General features: G+C 35.0%; 2 protein-coding genes across 5 annotated transcripts in view; one reads left to right on the forward strand and one right to left on the reverse strand.

Annotated features, from left to right (window-relative positions):
* The window catches only part of USP47 (ubiquitin specific peptidase 47), a 54,387-nt gene extending 33,045 nt beyond the window's left edge, over positions 1-21,342 (forward strand). For all 4 annotated transcript variants that reach the window (XM_082760787.1, XM_082760790.1, XM_082760788.1 and 1 more), the window contains 14 exons: positions 1,745-1,857; positions 2,812-2,916; positions 3,928-4,135; positions 4,559-4,674; positions 5,678-5,797; positions 7,187-7,964; positions 9,618-9,793; positions 9,970-10,050; positions 11,104-11,219; positions 12,281-12,399; positions 14,151-14,281; positions 16,074-16,121; positions 16,201-16,331; positions 17,330-21,342. In XM_082760787.1, coding sequence (XP_082616913.1) covers positions 1,745-1,857; positions 2,812-2,916; positions 3,928-4,135; positions 4,559-4,674; positions 5,678-5,797; positions 7,187-7,964; positions 9,618-9,793; positions 9,970-10,050; positions 11,104-11,219; positions 12,281-12,399; positions 14,151-14,281; positions 16,074-16,121; positions 16,201-16,331; positions 17,330-17,504 — 2,417 coding nt within the window. In that variant the 3' untranslated portion in view covers positions 17,505-21,342. The remainder of the gene's footprint in view (positions 1-1,744; positions 1,858-2,811; positions 2,917-3,927; positions 4,136-4,558; positions 4,675-5,677; positions 5,798-7,186; positions 7,965-9,617; positions 9,794-9,969; positions 10,051-11,103; positions 11,220-12,280; positions 12,400-14,150; positions 14,282-16,073; positions 16,122-16,200; positions 16,332-17,329) is intronic.
* Positions 21,343-21,493: 151 nt separating this feature from the next.
* The window catches only part of DKK3 (dickkopf WNT signaling pathway inhibitor 3), a 28,559-nt gene continuing 24,882 nt past the window's right edge, over positions 21,494-25,170 (reverse strand). The window contains exons 6-7 of the mRNA XM_082760791.1: positions 23,138-23,294; positions 21,494-21,852 (exon numbers count right to left, since the gene is read on the reverse strand). Coding sequence (XP_082616917.1) covers positions 21,609-21,852; positions 23,138-23,294 — 401 coding nt within the window. The 3' untranslated portion in view covers positions 21,494-21,608. The remainder of the gene's footprint in view (positions 21,853-23,137; positions 23,295-25,170) is intronic.

Raw genomic sequence — 25,170 nt, forward strand, 5'->3', positions numbered from 1 at the left:
TAATGAATTTAATAGGGTTAGATTAATTTTGTAGGGCTAGGTTGCTTATACTACTAATAACCATAATTTTTCAGAATGTGTTTGTCTTTCGTGGATGTTTTTAAAAAATGTTTTTCCTTAAAAAAAAATCCATGTTTCTCATTTAAAATCTGAGCATACCTAAATGTTGCAGTTGGAAGTGAAAGCTTGGTATAATAGAGCTTTTGGTTTTGAGCTGAGGTTGAATTCCAGCATTTGATGAATTGATCACATGATCTACTCGTGCACATATATATATGTGTGTGTATATATATATATACACATATATGCAAAATTTTATGTCCAGTAGAGGAGGGAGTAAAAAATATCCTTGAAAATAGCATTTTGTTTATCTTATCTTGCTGCTGTAAATATTTTAAAGCGGACATGAATGGTTATGTTTCCATTCATTTTTTAATAAAATTTTGAATTGAACCATGATGCTGAGGGTGACTACTAGTGAATATAAGGAAAAAATTTAGAAGTGCAAGGATAATTAAATTAGTTTTAATGACTTTTTTTTAATACAAACTAAAAATCAAAGCTTAAGCTGAATCTATTGAAAAAATAAAACTAACAAGAGCTGTAACTGCTTCTATATCAGTATATTTTTAAATCTCTTTGAGTAAATGTCATTTCATGCCAGCATCATAATAAACACAAACAACGTCTATTTTTTGCAGAAATCTATTTCATAAGACAGAGTACTTTGAGACATGTTGTTAGAAATATTTCTCTTTCACTGTTTTCTCCATAAAGTTGAACCATGGTATTTTCTTTGAGGAAGTATGAAGGGAAAAAAAGCTAAGTATCCCCTAAACTCAATTTTGATGACTTCTAAAAATATATTTAAAGTAGCAGTATCTGAAGTAGATACTCTCTATAGGTTTGAAGTGGATTTAGTACAAGGAGGATACTGTTAAAGCTTTATATCAACTAATAAAATAGTAAGTATTAAGAAAAATAATAAAATTGTTTCAGTGTTTAAATGATTGAAACAATATTTATTCTGAACAAGAGTGACTTCAAGTTGTGTAAAGATTAAAAATAAATAAAACTTATTTTAATGCCAGTAAAGAAAATCTTTAAGTCAAGAGCTGTCTTTGGAAATAGATTTTCCCATATATTTTGAGACTGATAATTGCCTAACAAGCAAACGAAAAAACTAAATTCATTATTTCAGATTTCTTGTATATGCCAAAACCTTTTTTAATTTTGAAAACTTGTTTGCTAAGTTGCTTGTGATAAGCATAGAACCAGTATTGTGAGACAACTGTTCTTTTTCAGTTTGAAGTATTGCATGTTCTTTCATGTAACAAATTATCATGAAGTACACTGAGCTGTATTAACTGCTGTATTTTATCACAATACAGATAATATTTTGGTTTTAAGCTCTTTCACTTTCTACAACAGACTTTTATTATAAAAGCAGTCTTGTGAGCAGTCATGATTATTAGACTATTTCTTTACAACAGTAAAACTTACCTTACTGATACTGGAATATTAACTTTCTTGTGCTAATAGCATTTTCTGCTATAGCTGATTTATAATCCCCAAGGGAAAGGGTTGACTTCAGTTCCATTTAAATCATTAAAAAGGGAACAGGACATGGTTGAGTGGGAAGTTTAGGTGAAGAAGGAAGAAACCAATACGGTTAATTAATGTGTCCATAATTCCTAAGATGTTACCCTACAGTGGAAATTTTTCCTTTTTTTATTCCTGACAGAGTTTCTTGAGGCACATGAGTATCCAGACCACATTAAACAATTAGTACAGAAAGAGAGAGAATTGGAAGAACAAGAAAAGAGGCAACGGGAAATTGAGCGCAACACTTGCAAGGTTAGAGTTTCCGCTGAATAAAGTAACAATATGTTTCTATGTATTGTTTCTACTAAAATTATAAATTCTTACTACAGTGCAAGGACTTTTTTGTGTTAAATATATGTGTATTAAAATGAAATGTACACCTACTGGAATCTTCTACAGAGTAGAGGAACCTGCTAGAAGTAATTAGAGATTTTTGAGTTATTTCCCATGTGAAAAAAAAAAAAAAAAAAAAAAAACCTCTGGCCTGGGATCACTTAATTTCAAAAAAAATAAGTAAATCAAAATTCCCAAATGTAGTGCTTTATGTAAAGCGTTTCATACTTAGATCTTTTCATATTGTGACCCTTTGTGTTATGAACTTTTTCATAAACTGACTTAAACTACTTCTTTGGCAGAAAGAGGGAAAAGATGTTTTTGACCACAGATTAGATAAGAACAGAAGAAGACACTTAAGACATATAAGCATATCTGTCAGCTAGTTTTCCTAAGAATCAATTGACTGTTAGGTTTTCTACATCTGTAAAATAACTTAGTGTGTTACGTAAAAACGGAATTTAACACTCATTGTCCCTGTGTGCATTTTGTTTTGGAGGGAGTATTTTAATTTGTATGCTGTCTGCAGTTTAAAGGTATTCTGATCATTGACATCATATCCCAGATTGCAAAACGTTAGACTTCTGTAGATATTATAATATATGTTAAATATATGTATATCCATATATATATTTAATATACATTAAATGTATTTATATATCTACACATGTAGCCAAAAATATATGTGTATATGCTTATATATATATATATATATATATATATATATATATATATATATATATATATATATATACACACATGCACATTAGTGCTACCTACTGCACCTTTCGTGTTTCCTATCTGCAGTTATATAACTAGATGAAAGGAAACTCTCCTACAGCTGAAAGCTAATTTCTGTATTTTGTTTCGTAGATTAAATTGTTCTGTATGCATCCTACAAAACAAATAATGATGGAGAACAAATTAGAGGTTCATAAGGACAGGACACTGAAGGAAGCTGTGGAAATAGCTTACAAGGTATGCATAACAAAATATTAAAATTGTGAGATGTAATATTTTCACACACATTTTCTGCTGTTGTATCTTCAGTCTTTGAATTTTTAATGCTGTGGCGGTGTTTGTGGGTTTGGGTTTGTCTTCACTTTTTGAAGAGGGGTTGGAATTACTGACTTGAGTTAGACAATATGACCCTTATTGTAAAATTACATTAAGAGCTGCTGGTAGACTCTCTGTAGCTTCAGTGAGTTGAGAGAATTCTGTTCATTTGTATTGTCCTAAGAATTTTGCATTAGATTTGTAATAAGAGAAATTTCAAGAAGCTTCCACCATAGCTAATACAATAGCACCAGTTAGCACCAAAGTGTCACTTAATTTTTGCCTTCCGCAAGGAGGTAAAAGTTGAAGGCATGTATTTTTGCTTACCTACCTGTACTCTTTAGTTTTTGCCTTATGCATCTTTGACTCAGAGTGCAGGCAAGGATTTTGAGTGGAAGATAATCAGTGCACATGACTTCATCAGCCCTCTAAGATGCTCTTTGGTATAACTGATACTTCTCAATGTATTTCTGGAGCCTGTTTTTACATTTCCCTCTTTGGATTTTCATTCAAGTTTCTGTGTATATAATTAAAGTCACGTGTATGTAACATACTGTATATGTACATGTTGTGTTTTAAACACAGTTGAACTTGGTGACAGGATGAGGGGGAACAGGCTGAAGTTGCACCAGGGGTGTTTTAGGTTCGATATTAGGAAGAACTTCTTTACTGAAAGGATTGTGAGGCATTGGAATGGGCTGCCCAGGGGAGTGGTTGAGTCACCATCCCTGGAGGTCTTTCAAAGACATTTAGATGTAGAGCTTAGTGATATGGTTTAGTGGAGGGCTGGTTAGTGTTAGCTCAGAGGTTGGACTTGATCTTGAGGTCTCTTCCAACCTAGACAATTCTGTGATTCATGGATTCTTGGATGTGCACATACTGAGGAAAAACTAAGTTCACAAGTAAGCCATTATTTTTTGTTTGTTTGTTTAGCTAATGGATTTAGAAGAGGCTGTCCCTTTAGATTGCTGTCGTCTTGTCAAATATGATGAGTTCCATGACTACTTGGAACGATCGTACGAAGGAGAAGAGGATACACCAATGGGTTTATTACTTGGAGGTGTCAAATCAACATACATGTTTGACTTACTGTTGGAAACAAGAAGACCTGACCAAATTTTCCAGTGCTATAAACCTGGTGGTAAGTCATGTAATTATATATAGACAAAAATAGGCAAAAAATTATATATCGCATGGTGGCGTGAAAATAAAGCTTGTGTAATGTAGGACTTCATTATGATATGTGAGAGATGAAAAACTTTGATTTCATAAAATTTAGTACAGTACTCAAAGCACATGCTGTGCTGTGTTGCTATCGTGCTTCTTACTGAAGTTGGTCTAAAGTAAACTAAAATGTGTCAAACTTTGGAACACTTTTGCTTCTGGCATTAAAGTTAATCTGATAATTAAACTTCTGAAATTGGACACCTTTTTAAATTCTTTACTATTTGTATGTATTTAATGAAACCCCTTAGCTAGTATATCAGACAACTATATGTGTTTCCTTTGCCTTGTGAATTTTCTTCATATATCTGTAGGTTTGTTTTTCTTCTCTTCCCTACAGAGGTCATGGTAAAGGTTCATGTAGTCGACCTAAAGGCTGAATCTGTTGCTCCTCCAATAAGTGTACGAGCATATTTGAATCAAACCGTTTCAGAATTTAAACAGCTAATTTCAAAGGTAATTTACAATTGTTTGGGAATCTTATTGCAGAGTTTTAAATCATTCTGATTGAAAATGTCATATGTATACAATGAAATTTTGCACCCTTTACAGGTCATTTATGCTGTGTATCCTGTCACAGGGTTTGGTTAGTTACAGTTGAGCCTGTCTGCCAAAAGGAGCAATCTGCTTCTTCTGCCCATAGTTCTACCCTGGCTTTTGCACAAGCTTAGCTACTTCCTGGCCCTGTTTCTTACTAATTTACCAGATAATCTGCTTTTTGGAGAAGCTAAAGAGTGAAGTTGATACTCATTTGGATTAGTAAGTTCAATCACCTCCCTGATTTATGCAATCAGCAGCAGAAATAGTGAATTGTTACCATATAACTGAAACAATGTGCAACTTTCCTTATTGGCTTCAATAATTAAATTTGACATCTAAAGCTGTTCATAGTGTCCCTGCAAGCCCTCCTCTTCATCCCAGCAGCTACTTAAGATGTAGAATTATTTTTAGATGGTTGTAGGCCATGGAATCCATCTTAGTCCAACGCTGCTTCCATTGAACAGGAAAAAGGCAACCATTTTACATATCTGTTCTGTGTAAATTTGTTCGGTGGTGGGTATAACTTAATGATACTCATTATGAAATGTGGTTTCTGTCTTTGAATTCAAACTGGCTAACTATTAAGCAAACAGTACACAAAACTTGGTTTACACCCTAAAGAATAGGACTGATTCCTTTATTACTAGTCACTCACATTACGCCAGTTCTCTGAGCCATTTTAGTCTTCTCATCCTATGGAAAAACTAACCCTTATGTGTCAAAGGATGGAGGAAAGGAACTGGGACTGAACAGGTTCAGGATGTTGGGATGTATTTCCACCTCCCACACACACACCCCTTCCTGGTCTTTGCAAGTCTTAAGTCAATAAACAAACCTTACCCTTTCCATATGATTAATCTTCAAATACTGGAACATCTATAATAATGCACATTACTTTACGCTGAATGTCTTATTTTAGGCTACGCACCTGCCTGCTGAAACAATGCGGGTAGTATTAGAACGTTGCTACAATGACTTGCGTCTTCTGAATGTTTCCAGCAAAACGCTGAAAGCTGAAGGCTTTTTTAGAAGCAACAAGGTAGGTGCTGCAGTTTTTAAACTGTTCATGTATTTATAGACTTCAGTGTTGTGTTGTAACAGGTAGGAATGTCTGTATGGAATTCATAGGAAAAGTCACTTTTTACTTTCCTCTGAAGTACAAAGTACTGTATTTTTTTTGATAATGAGCAAATACTGTGGTGCCAATGAATTCTGTAGGCTGTATATAAAACCTAGTGTACATAACAAGGTAGCACATGTTCAAAATCAGAAATCTGTGTGATACTTTGTGGCTAGAGTAATGGCTAAAAACTTTACAATGGAGATTTAAAAGTCAACTCTTAGGGCAAAAGGGTTTGCATATTACTATGAAACCCAAATTGTTTTTAAATGTTCTTAACAGCTATGCCTGCTCTCAGAGCTAAAGTTTTTAATAGGCAAATTTCAAAGCTAAGAGCAAGTTTGTTGTGGGTCTTCATCTTAAATTCAGTAATTTTTACTGTGTAAATCCCCCTAGCCAAATCTATACTTTCTAAAAATCTTTTGAGTAAATGCTTCCGATTCAAGTTGTATAATAGAATTCTTCTGTTGGACGGGACCTTCAAGATCTAGTCCAACTGCCTGAGAACTTCAGGGCTAACCAGAAGTTACAGCATATTGAGGGGCTGCATTCAGAAGAAGAGTAACTTGGTGCTTAAATAATATTTGTCATTAAATGGCGTCTGTAGTGTTGGTCTCTTCACTATAATAGCAATAGCACATCTAGCAGTTTTGAATATCATTTGGGTTTGAAATTAAGGCTGAAGATCACAGTATCCTGGATGAGCAAAAATTAGTGAAAGCCATAGTTTATAATTCAGCAAAACAGTGTCATTGACTTGTTATTCAGTTCAAAAACTTCAAAAACTTCAAAAAAAAAAAAAAAAAAATCAAAACTTTTCGCTTTCACGTGGTGGTCTTTGGAAAGAAAAAAGAGAAATTTGGTCCCTTGTTTTCTAAGTTGCCCTGTTGTTTACCCATGTATGCATTTAAATATTTCTTTTTTATGATGCTATACTAGAAAATAAAGACTATCTGTAGTTGTTGGCGTCACTACTATTGTAATTAGTGTTACTGTACATATGAAGGGTGTACATGGAAGTGATACCCAAGTACACTTCAAAACATAAAGCTTCAATTTCCAAATAGTGCTTATTGTAGATGGTCGGTTTGGTTACAAGTCACTCCAATCTTAACATGACCATGAAAGTAAGGAAAACTAAGCTATGAACTTCTTAGTTTCTGTCTCTAAAAATCTATTTTAAAATTGTTGCTAAAAGATGATGTTGCTTATTGACATTATTTCTAATGTGCGCTCAATCCTATCTGTTTGCTTTTGTAGCTTTTAATGTAGTACTACATGATAAAAACACTGCTGTTTTGTGTTCAGGTATTTATTGAAAGCTCGGAGTCATTAGATCATCATGTGGCATATACAGATTCTCATTTATGGAAACTTTTGGATCGTCATGCAAATACAATCAAATTATATGTTTCATTACCAGAGCAGTCTCCTGGATCTCAGTTTAGACGTTCAGTTTATCAGAAGCCTAGTGGAGATTCAGGCAACTTGGATGAAGCTTCTGAAAGAGTAAAAGGACCTGTAGGCAACATGAAATCTGTTGAAGCAATTCTGGAAGAAAGCACTGAAAAGCTTAAAAGTTTGTCCCTGCAGCAGCAGCAAGAGGGTGATAATGGAGACAGCAGCAAAAGTACAGAAGCCAGTGATTTTGAAAATATTGAATCACCTTCAAATGAAATAGACTCATCAGCATCAGCAGAAAACAGAGAACTTGAAAACCAAATTCAGATTTCTGATCCAGAAAATCTTCAGTCAGAGGAAAGGTCAGATTCGGATGTAAATAACGATAGGAGTACAAGTTCAGTAGACAGTGATATCCTTAGCTCTAGTCATAGTAGTGATACTTTATGCAATGTGGACAATGCCCCAATTCCCTTGGCTAATGGACTTGATTCTCATAGTATCACAAGTAGTAGGAGATCAAAAGCAAATCAAGGGAAGAAAGAAACCTGGGACACAGCAGAAGAAGATTCTGGAACAGACAGTGAATATGATGAAAGTGGCAAGAGTAGAGGAGAAGCACAATATATGTACTTTAAGTCAGAACCGTACACTGCAGATGAAGGTTCAGGAGAAGGGCAAAAATGTATGTATTTTTTATTATTAAATGCTTTAAATGATAGTAAAGTCTAGATTACTTTAATATGCTTTGTTTAAAAAGTCTAATGAAAGCTTTGAAGTTTTATTTTTAATATGTAAAATTAACTTCCATTAAAGTGCAAGGATGAAGTGTGGTGTCACAGTCAGTTAAAATCTAGCTTAATTTTGGTCTTTCCGTCAGTGATTTGTACTTAAACTGTATGTCTTTTTGTTCTTAAGAATTTAAGTTGCATCTATCTAAGATACATCTGTTTCCTTCTATAGAAGGTATTTTCTGAAGAACAAGCTGAGTTGTCTCCTAGTGAGAGGAAAAATGATTGCATTTTCTGGGGATGATTTGCCCGTTTCAGAATCAAGTTAACTACTGTGGTTCACAGAGCAATAATTCTGTTAACATTTAGATCTAAAAAACTGAAAACTCAAAACTGAGAATTCAAATGTAATCAATACTGATGTACTTGATATTGATCATATAATTCAGTAGACTGTTGCTTTTACATTGATTTAAACACGATAGGTACAATGAAACCTATGGCAAATTGAGACTGTGATAGTATAAGTTCAGTGTAAAACCCTAAGTACTTTAATTTTCATTAAAAAGATAAAATTTTAAAACAATGCTCAGTAGCTATGTATGTTTTATAATTAACATAAGAGTAATTAAAGAACAACAGGATATAAGATAAATATTTTGAAAGGCAAAGGTTTTCGTCTCAATCCAGAAATCCTGATGTAACAATTGATGAGGAATATTTTTGTCATTTTCTTTGTAAAGAAACATTTTCATTTTTCAAGTTAGGTTGAGAGATTTGATAGCAACTACTTAAAGAGTTTGAACAAAATGTCTGATGGAAGGACTTTTCTTTGTGGCTAATCTTGAGCTACTTAAATATGAACAGGTTTATAATTTAGTTAATTGCTCATATAGCAAGCTATGTCATGCTGTATTTCTAATTCCTAATGATCATAGTGTACTTTGTGGTGAAGTCTATATTGCAAATATTAAGAAACACATTTTGTAAAGATAAATCACTTACTTTGTTTCAAAGTTTCACATAACCAGAATGTTTCTTTCGTATGTTAATAATAATAAAAAAAAAAAAAAAGACTCAGTGAAAAAATTCCTTAATGTAAACTTGAGCTTCCCTTGTGGTACCACGTGGCCTTCCAGAACAGGGAACCAAACTTTTTAATCCTGAAAACAAGAGAAGAATTTGTGGCTTGTGCCTAGCCAGCCCAAACTTAGATGTGCTGAGTTAGATGTGCTGATTCTGTGTATCTCTCAAGACAGTGGAAGCCTGTAGGGAGTTATCTGCAAATGCTCTGTGTGACTGACTCTGTAGTCTTAGTGAAGCGAAGTTATGTATTCTTCATTCACCGATTGAAAACCAGAGCAGTTTTGGGACTGCTTAGTCCTTTCAAGACTGTCAGCTTGTGAACATGTGAAATACAGCAAAGCTTGTAAGGATTACAGTAAAACCTTCATCAGATGAAATGTAAATGTGGCCATTAACTAGAATTTCAACTTCTCTGTACTGTTTTGCTTCAAGTAATGACTGAATATATGGAAGTCATATTCTAGAATGCTTTTGTTTTTTTGTATCTGTTTTATGCCATTTTCATCTCCATTTTTACTTAGGGTTGATGGTACATGTTGATAAAAGAATTACACTGTCTGCCTTCAAGCAACATTTGGAGCCCTTTGTTGGAGTACCATCCTCTCACTTCAAAGTCTTTAGGGTCTACGCCAGCAATCAAGAGTTTGAGAGTGTTCGGCTCAATGAGACCCTTTCATCGTTTTCTGATGACAATAAGGTTATTCAGAAGTTATTTTGAATAATTAAAAATACATTGGTACAATATTCCCAATTAAATAATTTAATTTACAACTTTTAATTACTTGCAAGGTTAAATCACTACATTAGTCTTGATAGTGATACAAAATGTAATTTTATTTGTAGTTACTAACAGATACTCCTTCCTCTTTATAGATAACTATTAGACTTGGAAGAGCCCTTAAGAAGGGTGAATACAGAGTCAAAGTCTATCAGCTTTTGGTAAATGAACCAGAGGTAAGGCGTTGATAATTTCAAGATGAATAGCAATTCATGAAAGTTTTATTAAGTGCTTTAGCCAAGACTTTCTCAGAGATCTTGGAGAGGAAACAAAGAACCCTATTTTCTCTCTACTTTACTATAATTTTTTCTTGATTAAGTAAGGGAATTAGAGGCTGTCTTTGTTCATGTTACTCAATGTATGCAGCTGGAATGTGATCTATAGTATGCCTCTCAGATGTTTTTATTTCTACAATGTATATAGAGGACAAATGCAAGTAACTTTCGTTAAACTTATGAAAGTCGTGTGTTATTCTTTCCAAATCAAAAACTGTTTTTGTTTGTTTTTGCAGTTTTCAATAATAAAGTACAAATGTTAAAATCTTGGTTGGCAGGCAGTGCTTATTGGTAGATGTGGTAGGTTAGCTAGATACTCCTCTTTCTGTATAAGACAATCCTGAAGGAGTGCTGGAAACAATATTGTTTCTCTTGTCATAACGCAGCTCACTTGTAGCATCTTTTGGGACATGAAAAGTATAGAAGTTGATTTTACTCTACTGCAGTCTTCAACTTATTGAGCCCTTAAATTCTGATTTTACAGTTTGGATAAAACTAAAAATTATAGATTAGTAAATCATAAGAGACTGAATCTGTACTGGTAATAGCAGGCAATAAGAGTAATTTAAAAATTATTTCCGATCATGGTGTTCTGGTCTATCTTACCAATGAAACCCAAGAAAGTGGCATATTTATTACCATAAATCTGCTCATTTGAAAATCTAAAAGTTCTTTTCAAATTGTTTAAAATGTTAATATAATGGTAGCAATTAGTAATTCAGAGACCAGACACTACTTCTGCAGTGGCTTGCCTTCGGATTTTGACTGTCAAAACATGGTTGATACACAATTTGATCCTAATTTTAATCAGACTACCTTGTTTACAAAAAGGCATTGTAATGATCATTTAGCTAGGTAAATGGGACTGGTTTCAAAACATGATCAGAAGGCAAATTTATGTATTTTTTTTTCCTCTTCTAATAAATTCTTTAATCATTTGCTATTTGTTTATAGCCATGCAAGTTTCTTCTAGATGCGGTTTTTGCTAAAGGAATGACTGTCCGACAGTCAAAAGAGGAGCTGCTTCCTCAGCTTCGAGAACAGTGTGGCCTGGACTTAACGATTGACAGGTAAAGAGACTGCAGTCAGGGTTGAAGTTAATTGATTAAATATAACTTTAAAGTTTATTTCTTCTCTGGTGAGAGAGAGGATATTAGGAAAGGAGCAGAAGCAAGTTACTATGGTATTTGGATCTGTGAATTGCAAGCATCAATTTAGCAATTCTTGGTTTTCATCTCATGTAGAACGAGGTTGAACTCATTTTGAGGTCTTGATTCCACGTACTCCTTGCTGTCAATTTCAAGTTATGTCGCATGTACTGTGTATTACCTGACATGCTGTATTAATTGGAATTAAGAAAAACTTGTGAAAGCAGTAGGATCTGGTAGGCAAGCTGGTGGGGCCTTAACATATGCGTGAAGTCAGGCTGCAGTGAACCCTGGATGACAAAGTGGTCCTTTCCTGCTGAGATAACAAATAGAAACCTAGATGTGGACCAGGTATTTCTCCTTACCACACCATGACTTGGCCAAAGGATTTTTGTCTGCCATGCCAGAGTTATGTTGTCTAATGCCCTATAATTATAGGGCACGTGACAAAATATGACCACTTCTGTGCAGGAAAATCACTGCAATTAACTTTTTACTTTGTTTAATCTCATTTTAGTTATGTCATTATTTACCAGTATTCAAAGCTTATTTATTTTAGCTTGTGACTGTATTGATGCAGTAGAACTAAGTACATAAACCAGATACCAGTGCTCTTACCCTCCTCCTCTCCACTTCTTCCACAATCACATCCAAAAAAAAAAAAAAAAGGCAGGGGTAACTGTAGGAAGCCTTTGGGAATATTCTGCTTATGCTGCATGAGAAACTGTTATCTTCTTCCAGGTGGTCCTTATATATTTCTTGCACTGAACAAGCATATACGGGTTTGTTTTCTTTGATTGATGCAGCACTACCAGCCAATGGTGATACCTTGCTGTCAGGATTATTTCAGAATGTTAAAATCTTACCTGATAAACCTAGTCAAAAAAAAAAATAATAATAAAAATCAAGTTTTAATTCTGTGGCAGTGCAAAGTGGTTTTGAGCAGATAAAAATTTACTATTTTCTCCTTCATTTATTTGCAGGTTTCGTCTACGAAAGAAAACCTGGAAGAACCCAGGCACTGTGTTTCTGGATTATCATATCTATGAAGAAGATATCAATATTTCAAGCAATTGGGAGGTCTTCCTAGAAATACTTGATGGTAATAATTATATACTATGAAGCGGAAAGTAAAGATCATGTTAGAGTTTTCTTTTTACGTAGAGAATATTGGAAAATATGCTTCCTTTTCTCCATATTTTTAAGTCAAATAATACTGAAATTGTAATAGCAGTTCCTTAGGAAATAAAAAAAAAAAGAAGAAGCAAAAGAACTCAAAATAAAAGCTTAGCATGAAGTTATGGGGGTTGTGTAAGTGTAGTTTTCCTTTGGCTGTGATGCACTGAAGGTCTAACAATGTTATCTTATGTAGTTGTTTGGAAACTTGTGGACATACTGTAACACAGTATGCAGTATTGTGTTTTCATTGCACTTAAAGGTAGCTGTATGTTTGCCTATACCTTATGCTTTTATTTGTATTTAATTTTTGAACTATTATTGGTGACATTTGTAAATGTATGCATGTACGTATATAAATTCTATAAGGCAGCACAATTGTTCAGTAATTTATTTTTCAGACAAAAGTGGAATAAAAACACGTCTTCTGTTATAAATTGATAACTTTTTGAACAAACATCACTCATCAAAATAATTTTGGACTTAAATTTTAGAGAGCAGATTTTCTTCAACATTTGCTTAAATATTACTAAAAATACAGCATTTATGTTACCTTTGTATATACCCTTAAATTTTGGATTCTGTATGCAAAAGCATAATTTAAGGGGAAAAAAATAGGCCAACCTGTTTTCCCTTTTACATGTCTGTTGAGGGATAGATGTGGAACGTGTATTCCGTTTGCTCAGAAACTTTCACAAGCATACCTGCCTTAAGGAAGTCTAATAGAACTGTTATTCCAGTGCCATAAGCTTTTTTGGACAGCTATAGTCAGTCATGGTATTGTACATCTTTAAGAAAATTGTGTCAAATCAAATATAAGAAATTGAAATGAACGTGGGAGGTTCAACTGTCCTGTAGATTATTCCTAGGGAAATATCTATCAGCTCACACCTGAATTAAAATTTCAGTTTAATTTTTTATTAGTTTCAGGTTAATTGTTCTGCTCTTTGCGTGGTGAGTTGGGTCTTGAGGTAATTACTTTTTAGCCTAGTGCAACTCACTTAGTTCACAGAATATTATAGTTAATATTATTTTATAGACTACAGGGCTTCCAAGTATTCTGTAGTATTTTGTGTAACTAAGGCTTTCCGAACAGCATGCTACTTTGATCTAGTTGTAGAAAATTCAGCTGTATCCCGCTGTTTTCTATAATTTGTATAATCTAGAAGTGAAATGTGGAAAGTTTTTATTGTGATAAAGAAAAGTGAAGCACTTGAATAAATACCAGATTTCAGAGGAAAGTCATGCAAATGTCTGGAGGTCAGCCTCTGGTTGGACGGTTAGCTATTTTCTGTGTAACAAAGTGGGTGCAATAGAGTGCATCCTGAAGAGGAATAAATGACATTATTCAAGAGATGGTGCTTATGAAAAAATCTTTGAAATGAGGAGATAACAGTGAATAGTATAATGAATTCCTGGTCCTTCCTCCCAGTTCTCTCCAACCTCTTTTTGGTAGGCTTCTTTCAACATACTTGGATGGGTTATTTAATATTTAATGGATATGTATATGTGTGTGTGTGTGTATATATATATATATATGTATATATGTAGTGCAGTCTTCCGTATTTGAATATGCCTATACTCCCCTTATATATATATATATATAAGGGGAAAACCCTTAATTTTAAATAAGCTATTTTGTGATGTTAATATAATATATTTCTTTCTCTTTCTTAGGAGTAGAAAAGATGAAATCCATGTCACAGCTTGCAGTTTTATCAAGACGATGGAGACCATCAGAGATGAAACTAGATTCTTTCCAGGAAGTCGTGCTAGAAAGTAGCAGTGTTGAGGAATTGAAAGAGAAGGTAAAATGTCTAACACGATGCAAGTTTATTGTGATTTCTGAAAGCCTTTTTGATGTCTTCTGTTGGGAAGCACAGAAGTATCGTAGCTACATAAACTTGTTCCTTGGTTGTTGTATTATTTTTTTTTCAGGAACTGAGAATGTCCATTTCTGTCAGCAAAAACATATGAATCAGCACCTTTACTACTTAGTTTCATGTAATAGGCATTTGTCAGAGTATTCAGGTGAACACATGCAAAAAAAAGTCATATCTTGAACTTTAGGAAGCATAATATTGAACTCAACCTCTGTCTCATCCTTGAAAAACATATGAAAGAAAAATTAAACTATTGTCATCCTGTTTTTTTCCAAGCTATTCCAAAGTTATTCCAAAATACTAAACCTTTGTGCCTCATCATATTTGAATTTGACCTGTTGTTCAGAGACAGTGTAATTGTAGCAGGTAAATTGAACTATATTTGAATTACAAATAAATATGGGTTTAGTATGCGTTTTTCTCTTAAGATCAGAACCTTCTAATAGGCAAGCAGATGTGCTATGCTAGCAGAGTATCTCATTGAGAATTTTTATTAGTCTAGTTTGTTGCAGGCTTCTTAAAAATGGTTGTTTATACGTAGTGATACCAAGATGAAAGAAACCCACCGTGGATGGTGATGACAGCAGAAATCCTATTCATCATTTATAAGATAGGGGTTTGTATATATGCTGGGAAAAGGAACATCATTCAGCTTTTGTCTTCATTTTTAGCAGAAGTGAGAGTTGGCTTTTCCTTTCTTGCAGGGAGCAACTTTAAAGCCTCTTGGAAGGAATGCTGCTAATTTTTGCTCACATCAGTAATTTGAATTTGACACATCTGTGGTAACAGTCAGCTCTCTCCATTCAGCCAAATTCTGTTAGCAGAGTAAGGCTAATGTGTTTCAGGATTTTTTCTATATTTTGTTAGTATTTTTTTATTTAGCCTAGTTTCCTAAGGAAAGGGGAGTTGGAAAATTTTACTGGCTGTTAGTCTTTTTTCATTGATTTCATGATGAGAACGAACACATCTGTTTTGACAGCAGAGTTTATGGAGGCAAGAATCTTAGAAAGGAGATCCACAAATTTTGGGGGACTAAGAAGCCAAGGATAAAAATCTATCTAATTTAGTGTGTGCATTGCCATGGGCACAAGACTGCGGCCTGTACTTCAGTTAAGGGCCAGGCAGCGATAAGCCTGTGTGCATCATGCAACTGCTCAGCAAAGGTGACATCACTGCAGCCACTTGAGGCAGAGCTGTGTGATCCTGTGGAGGGTACTAGGGCAGGGCAGTAGGAGGGGGAGACAGGAGGGATGATGCACCCTGTGCACTCAGAGATGCATGCAGGGAGGAGAGCAGTTAAAAGTGCTTGTTGGGTAAGGGGTGGGTGGGTATCATGGTAGGGAGTGCAGGTGTATGTAGATGGAATTTAGGCATACAAATTTTGAATTCACTTGCTTTCAGATCCACCTGATTGTAGTAGCTTTCCGTGGATACAGTGAAACTGACAAAGACCTAGACCTGGGTATAGAGGTTTAAAGTGAGGCAGCTGGTCACTTTGTATCATGGAACTTGGATGTTATTGTTTCTATTTTAATTTTTGTCACCTCCCTGTAAAGAGACAAACTTGATGAAACTCTGTCACAGCAAGTGTCACTTGTGTGACATTGTAATTTGAAAAATACCTACTTCTAGATTTGACAGGTCTATTGACTTAATGTAGATTTGGCTAACACTGATTTCGAATAATAAATCAATCTTTTTTTTTTCCACTTCACAGCTGAGTGAAGTAAGTGGAATACCCTTGGAGAATATAGAGTTTGCAAAGGTAAGTATTTTTTTTAACACTTTATTGGCGTGAATGTGTGACTGTATATTTTACTCAGTAAATAATTGCTTCTTCTCAGGGTAGAGGAACGTTTCCTTGTGACATTTCCATACTAGAGATTCACCAGGATTTGGACTGGAATCCTAAAGTATCAACATTGAATGTCTGGCCTCTGTACATTTGTGATGATGGTGCAGTAATATTTTATAGGTATGTATTTTATTACAGTATAATAATGCAAAAAATCCGTTTAAGATTTGAGGGGTGATGTAATCAATAGAAGCTTAAAAATATCCTTCCTTTTTCTTGAAGGAAAAATGCTTCTGGTAGATGGTTGAAACCATTGAACTGGAATATGTATGCGTCTCTATTTCCTACAAAACCAGATATCAACTGTTTTAAGAAAACAAACACTGTTCCCTTTTACTCACTTCTTCCTCACAAATCATTGAAAATAATACAGAATACAAAAGATAGTTGCTATGCTTGAGTGTGTATCTGGATTTAATCTCTTGAAGTGGAACCATATCCTTACTGGAGTCTGAGAGTCATGATAAGCATTAGAGAGCAACAAATTTATGTTCTGTGTATGTGAAATCAGCGTGGTTTCTTTAGAAAAGAGGCTACCAGGATTAAAAATTTTAACATGAAAAACATTAATTAGCTGACAGTAGTAGCCCAGAGGCAGTTTTTGAAGACCAAGAGCTTTAATATTGTAATTTCTGCTAGACTTGGAGAGTGACAGTGGAATGTAATTAATATGTTCCTTCTACAGTACTACTCATAACGTGAATTTGAGGAAACGCTGGTTGATAACATACTGGCCTTAGTGAAGGAAATTGGGAGAATAGCTGGTAGTTTCTAGTAATGGCTGGCTGACATGCTGCTTCTACTGCTGGGGCTGTGACAGGATAAAGAACAGTCACTTGTAGTTGTTTACAAAGAATAGGAGTAATCAGGTAGATTGAACAAAGGCTTGTTTCTTGCTGCTTTCTGTTGAGTATGCTGTCAGTTAAAATACTGAATGTTGCTGTTAGAAAAGCAGTTTTGGATTAATGTTAGTCAATGGAGAAGAGGAAAAGTATTTGCATGGAATATTACGCTTAGTTTTGTTACTTTACTAGGCTGCTCTAACAGGAGAGAAAATACAGAAATCTGATTGTCATTGTATTAAATTTAACAGCTTTTTAACGTATTTTTATTTTTAGGGATAAAACTGAAGAATTAATGGAATTAACAGATGAACAGAGAAATGAACTGATGAAAAAAGAAAGCAGCAGGCTCCAGAAAACTGGACACCGCGTAACCTACTCTCCTCGTAAAGAGAAAGCACTAAAAATATATCTGGATGGAGCACCAAATAAAGATTTGACTCAAGACTGATACTCGCTATAGCATTTTCCCTGGGGAATTTTTTTGTTCAAAATAAGAAGGTTCACTACTACTGTGTAGTGCCATTACGGCAGGACACTCATTAGGTGTAAAGCGCTGACACCAGCACTGATTGGGCTGTGTTACCAATCAGAAGTGCAGTGCCCTGTTGGGTCACTGTTTGACTTGGAATCATGTTGTGCACTATAGTCAAATGTACTGTAAAGCTAAAAGGGATGTGCAAATAAAAGATTAGAACTAAAAAGTGGGTGGGGAGGGAAATGAGTGGAAATTCTTTTTGAGGACAGTGTGCACATAGTAGCTAGTGAAACTAGCCTCAAACAGGCTACTCATAGCTTAATAATAAAAGCTGTGCAAAGGCCATGAAAGAATCCTTTTGTTTGTTTCACTGATACACACATTACCTCATCAGACAGTCTGAAGTAAATGTTAACACATTGGTTATGGAAAAGCAGCAAAAAAGGGTTTAAAAATGTAATGGAAGTGCTACAAGTGTACAAGTCTTGAGAATGTTTTCCCATAAAACGGGTGGTCTGAGAGGTCTGTAGAAAGCTGCCAGCCAGGGTTATTTTGTTTTTGCAGAAATGCTGTTGAAAGGTAAACTTGGTTTTTAACAGGTTACAGAAGCCCGATGAGCAGCTCTATTATATTGCATCCAATGTGTAAATAAAACTTGCCCTATCCATTTAACAGAACTGCAGTTCAGCTATTTACCATGGTATTTCTTTTCACATATCAACATTCATTGTGTACATTTGAAAGTGTAGTTACCTATTTAAATTTGTATTCCTTTTGTTTGATAATGCTGGGTACTTTAGGGTTATATTCCCCTTGTTAATGAAGTTTTTTGTTTTGTTCAGCTACTCTTTTGTACATTTTGTTTTTGAGACTATTACAAGTTCACATCTTCTCCACCTGCTGAAAGTCATCTTAATTTTTCCTGGAGTTGATTCCATAGCTATTCATAGTCAAATATGGGGGCAATCTCTAACACCTCAACATATAAACTTGGTATTTCAGGTTGTGGTGCAAAGACTTATGCAGTCAACATGATTTCATCGCAAAGCCTAGGAACAGCATTTTTTTTGCTTTGGTCCATAAAGATCAATAGAGAACAATTCTCCTTAGTTTTTGAAAAAACACCTAATTTATAACAATCAAAAGATTTTGGTAAACTTTTTCATGCCAGATGCTGTTTACAACAATGAACATGCCAATAAAACATTTGTTCATTCTGTTGCATTTTAATCATTAAATGTTGTGGTTTTTATTTGAAAAATGGCAGTTATTTCATGGAAATAGGCTTTTCCAAGGCAATTCCAGAATTTTAAGTCTGTATATTTGTGTATATATGTGGACATGCCATGCACAGAGTATTATGGGAATTATTTTGTAGCCTGTCTGCTGTTCCCCCGGATTTATATACGCACTGCATTTTTTTCAGTTGTTTTCTTTTCAGAATTTAATTCCATACCAGTGAAACTGCTAGGCTTGGGATATGATTGGCAGCTAAGTTTTGGTCCAGAGAGGAAAAAAAAAGAGTCTGAAGAACGGAACTTCTGGTTTTCTGCTTGCTGATACACAGTAACCTAAAAAGCCTGAGGAATCAAACAGCCTGAGAGCCAGGCACTGCTGCACAGAGGAATTCCCTCGTTCTTCCTTTTCTGTTTAAGCTGTGACACTTCATGTCCCACACAAATGAGATGGAAGCAGAAGGAAACATGGTGTGAGTACCACCCAGTAGGTAGAATAGCTTCATTGAACTGCCACTTATGTGTGTATAGGCTGCTGAGGAATCCTAGAGTTGCTGGAAGAGGTAGAAGTAGTAGTAACTAAAGAATACCAAAAAATTGCTTCATCTTTAGCCCCTTTTTAGGAAACTTTAGTTAAACACCTTTTTAAATAAATTTTAACCCTGTAAGTCTTGATTGAAATCTGGACAGAGGACAGAGAGGCATCTTTATAATGATTACCTCTCCAGTGGTACAGTTCCTTCTATGTATTTGTATTGGAATATATTCTGGGTTATCTGGGGAGATACTTAGCAGCATCAGCTTTACATTCTGATAATTATGAATTTGTGCATTTAAAAGAAATGAAAATCCCTTGAGTTTCTAATTAGTAAGATTTCTGCAGAGTTAATCTGATTTCTGATAAAGTCAGGGACTGAGGCATCAGGAAACTTGAAGGGACTATAATGGTATCCTTATATAGGGTAGTATTTATGGACAGTCCTTGCTTTCTTGAAGTACTGTTTTTAACAGTAAAATCGCAATGAAATTTAATGCCTTCTGATTGTATAGAAGGGTTGTCTCTAAAGCACTGGAATTTTGCTTGGGATAGAAGGAAAGGTAAATTCATGGTACCATGTCAGAGAACATGTGTATGTGTTGGATTGAGACTTGGTGGTAGGAAAGAATCCTTAAACTAAAAGCCAGGCTGTTCTGATGAAATAACCTTCTTGTTCATAATGATAATTGTTCACATTAATTCTGCCACACAAGGAATTTATTGAAAAGCTTTCACAGACCTGAAGTGGTGAAAGACTTGAAGGCTAGTAGTGCAGTCTGCAACTCTTTTCGTGAAGTTATTGATGCTCAGCAGTTCAGATTAGACTTAAGCAGCAGGGGATGGTATTTGGGAAGAAGCTCCATGAAAAATTATTTGTCTGGAGCCTCATGACATCTTTCAACATATCCAATAATAGTGAAATCTGTACATCCAAAAATCATTAATGGTGTAAAAGCCATCATAGCAAATGGCTGAGATAGCTGGGAGCCAGGGCGTTTGATGGATTTGATTTTGCTCTTAGCTTGATACTGATTTCTTAAATCAATGACCTGTCAACATGGTAATGATGATATTCATATTTTGTTACACACAGATTGTAATACCTATGAAGTGTATTAAAAGCATGAAACACTTTAAGAATCTTCTCTGAATGTAGATAGTCAAGTGGGAGAAGTATAAATCTCTGAACATGAACAAGAAGCAATCTAGGTTGACTCACTGCTCAGAGTAATCAGTTTGTTTGCTGCCTTTTTCTCTCAAGAAGACTAAGTGAAAACAGAGTGCAGTTTACAGAACCCTCAATTGATCTTACGCAAGAAGGTGTGTTTGTAGCGCAGAGAGCTGCCATACATGGCACTGCATTTAGCTCTAACTTAGGAATAGCCTTGTAACTACAGCTGAGCTATTCTTCTATATATTGATATTTATATATTTAGTGTACAATGGGAATCTATATTCCTTGTATTCAGCCCATTTAGCTGTTTGTTCTGCAATTTTAAATAATAGATTTTGCCCTTGAGAGATAAAGCCCTGGGCAGTCAAGTTTAAAGCTTCTATACAGAAAGCAATTTGTTCTTGTATACATTTTTCCGTATAAGCGTGCACTTATATGCAGACTTTTTCTAATGCAGTGGGGTCATACTTCCCTATGTAAGTAAAAAACTCAAGGGATATACTCTGTAGCTATGGAACACCATTTCTCAGTCATACTGAAGTTTGCTACAGAACAGATAACTTCCATTGTACACAGCTGAAAACATGTAGGTATATTCATCTAAAAAGGTAAGCAGCCTTTCTTTCCATCCTTCCTCCCAAGATGTGTGTGGTGGTGGTGGGGAATATAAAATCTGTATGTTGCAGCTTCACCTATCACATTTCCTACAGAAAAAAAAAAAAAAAAAACAACACTGAAACAGCGTAAAATAGATGTTCTTGTTCCAGAAAAATAATTCCAAATATATGTGCAGGAAATACTCAAAGGTAGCTTGTAAAGTCCCTATTAATTTAAGATTATGTATGTTTGTTTGTGTCTTTTAGTGAGTACAAGTTCTGATATATTTATTTCTACTGTACTAGGGAAAAGTACTAATCCAAAAGAAACACTGATATCTTATTTGTCTTTGGAAGGTTTGGTCCAAAGATGGAATTAATTGAACAAGAATTTGTACATGGGGGTTTGCACAGAAAAAGATGCTTAATGAAGATGATGTTTATTGCACTTCTATCCAGCAGTATGTATTGTTCATATAAGCAAGACACTAGACAAAAAAAAATTCTAGAAATAACTAAACTGGAGTTTGGACTTTATATCTCATCTCCCAGAAATGGGTCATGAGCTGAGTCAGGCTCAGACTTCAAACCCACTTGGTCCTCCAGACTTTCTAATTCTTTACGTACTTCCTGAATGACACTGCTCTCTTCATAATCAGATAGAATATCTCTGGGTATCAAACTCAGAAATGGCATCTCATCCATGATCGAGGGATCTTCTTTTTCATTGTTTCTGGTTTCATTGGAGGACAGTTCACACACAGATGTAGTACTGTGGCTGTTGAAAAAAAGAAAAATACCTGGTCATACAGTACATTTTTCATGTTATTTTTGTTAGTTCCTTATTAAGATTTTTCTTTTTCTCCACACATGAAAGCATGCTAGGTGCATAAGTTCATTGGGTGCTAGGTGCATAAATTCATCTATGGTGGGTCTGACAATTTTATAATCTGATTATTTTAACTCTTCAGCTTAACAGCTGGAGAGTTAAAATGAGATTTCTACATACAGTTGGAGCCAAATTCTTAACAGCATATGTTTGATATTGGGACACAAGATGGCAGTGGACTGCAGCACAATCTGTCCCTTCTGCCACAAGCAATCTTGACTAATCCTTTCTGTTAGTCATAATACCAAGTTAAGATTCTGTACCTTAAAAGGTATGCAAAAAAAGTCAGTGTTTGTCATTGAAGTAGAACGAACTGGGCACAGAAGGAGAGAGACTTTAATCTACATATAATTTACATCTCTATCACAGCTTAGCTGTCTTATTAGAAGTTAAAGCAATGAAAATAACAGTGGAGTAACAAACTTGGGGAGTTTATTACACAGGTACCACACAGGTGTTCCAAGAATGCTTGTAGTGCAAAACTGAAGAGATCTCACTTTTTCCTAATGGAACTGTTAATAATGCAAATAACTGTTCTTTTAAAGAATGATTAAAGCCATGACATATTAATGTTTTAGCTTCTAGCAGAAAAATATGGGGTCAATCTGCTGAATGTTCCATGAAACTCACAATAATACTGAAAAGGTCTGTTACAGTATGAAGTGTCTTAAGTCTGAACAGCAAATCTTAAGTAGGGAAACTGGTTTCTCTGGCTAGTTTGAAACTGAAGGAAAATATAAGCAAAGCTACCTGTTTTTGCTACATTAGAAATGACCTGTAAAGCTAATCATTAGTACAGAAACATGCCTGTTCATACCTGCTGCATGTTTCTGTTATGTAAGCAAACAAAACATTGAACAGAAGCCCAATCTACCAGAAAATTGGTGGACAAGAGCTGTACAATGGAGAATGAAATCAGAATGTTGCTTCTAAACAGCTGTTACTACTACTTTGATTAAAAAGCAGTACCAGCCTGATACAAACTTCATACATACTAGAAATAAGGCTTTGCCAAACTCAATTAGGCACATGTGTGTGGGAAAAAGCAGTAAGTTTGAGAAAATTTCAAAGCTACTGATGAGAAAAGCCATCAAAACTGTGTGAAAGAATCTGCAAGTTTTATATCTTAAAGAAAACTATATAAGCAATTTTCTGGCTCAGTTTTGATCTTTACCTGTGAGATTGGCAGACCAAGCCACTTGCACACGGACACTGCTCAAGTACTCCATCAGGTTCTAGTTCCCAGGTGATCAGGTTGAGAAGTCTGTTTGAAGGATCATGGCAAGGTTCACCTTCTTGAGGTAATGGAGTGCACACAGGAAATAGCAGTTCTGCATGCCAGAGTACATTAATTTTATGAGAAGTCATTAACTGTCAGCTAAACTGAGATGACTTAGTATGTATGTCCATATACAAGAAATAAAAAAGATGGGCTTGTTTTTTAAGTCCCCTTATATATTAGGGAGCCATAACTTAATGTTCTTTCCACTAGGTGGGAGTAAGACGCTTTGTTTATGCTTAATGAGTAAGATCCATTCCTGCCTCATCACAAAGAGACTACTGTCAATACAGTGGTACCATACAACTCCTTCCACTGGAGATTTCAAATACTATTCTAAACCCAAGGCAACTACTGACATTACAGTGAATCCTTTGCAATGCATACTGTTTAAAATCTGAACGTAGAAATCTCTATGGCAGAACTATTTATTTTTTTCTCAGAGGTTTCAAATGCAATTGTTCAGACTAAAGCAGGCAGGTTACAAAACCTACAACTCAGCCATTTAATTTGTTATAAGAATTCTACAGTAAGTAGGGGCTTGGCATCCTTCTTTTCTGTACATTTCAACCTGTATAAGGAATTATATAGAATAACACATGGTTTTGGGTTTCCTGATGCTACTAACTTAGTGTCTATTTTGAATTCTGCTCTCCCAGATGTTCCTTTCAAATCTCTGTTTTCTGGTCTTCATTCACCTCACTTTTTGTGGTATGGTACAATAAAATGGGGGAGCTCTGAATTTTTCTGTAATGAGTCATCAATATATGTATACATGCAAAATATATACACGCTTCTAATGTGTATGATTCATTGGTTGCTAATTCCAAAACAGATTCTATCTTGAATAGTGAATGTTCCATGGCTTACTACAGTTTTTAAATAATAATAATAATAAAAAAGTAGATACAGTCCAGTCTGTATTAGGACAACCTTCTCCAATGTTTTACTGATGGAGAAAGGCCTTCAGGTTAGGCCTTACTTCCACTCACACCTAACCTGAGAACCTAAAGAACTGCTGAAGCAGGCAACTGTAAAGAAGAAAAATTATTTGCTGTTAATTGACAATTCTGATAAGTTTTAATGATTGTGATCCATTAAGTTTAGTCAATCTTCTTACCTATTGTGTTGTTCCTTCCTGAGTTACATGTTTGTACTGAATTTCATTTCAAGCCAAGCAGTAACTTATACTCAAAATTACTGTGAACGTATATAATAATCATGAAGACATCTTGTTCAAATTCCATAGGAGATCAGAACTACAACAGCCATTATTACCTTCACAATAGCCAAGCCTAGTACTAAAGACACTAATGGATGTGTATTCCTGATTTACTCAACTTTACAACACCAGCAGAGGTTTGAAGACCTATATGAGGAAAGTAATAGGCATTTATAGAAGTGGTCTTTGTCTCATTTCAGGATCAGAATTTACAGAGAAATCTCTAGTAAAGCTTAGCAAAACATAGATGTGTTAAGAAGGTACCTCATGAAGGGGAAAATAAGCCACAACTGCTCTAAACAAAGCTTGCTGAAAGCAAACTAATTTAACTTGGAAGGTCTGTGCTGTAATGCTCTGAATTAACAAGGAAAAGCTGAACAGACCTACTTGCCTTTAGATTTGGTGCTTGAAATGAGCTTTTTCCTTCTGAAGTGCCCTTCCAGCCTGATCCACTAGCAAGCTGAGGGTGGGACAGGCACCCCAACTATTGGTGAATGGACAAAGTCATCTGCTGCTCATAGCAAGAACTAGAAAAACAGCAATATAGAAAAGTATCTATGTGGAGTGCTAAGAGGGTTAGACTTGTATTCTGTTACTACTAAATTATGGTGAACTAGTGTAAAAGCTGTGAAGAACCAGTGGGTAGTAAACAGTAACAAGCTGGACCCTGACCAGGCAGGATTTAGGATTGATATCAGGTCTGGTA

This window comes from Aythya marila (genome assembly GCF_965140915.1).
Source record: "Aythya marila genome assembly, chromosome: 5".
Classification (NCBI taxonomy): domain Eukaryota; kingdom Metazoa; phylum Chordata; class Aves; order Anseriformes; family Anatidae; genus Aythya; species Aythya marila.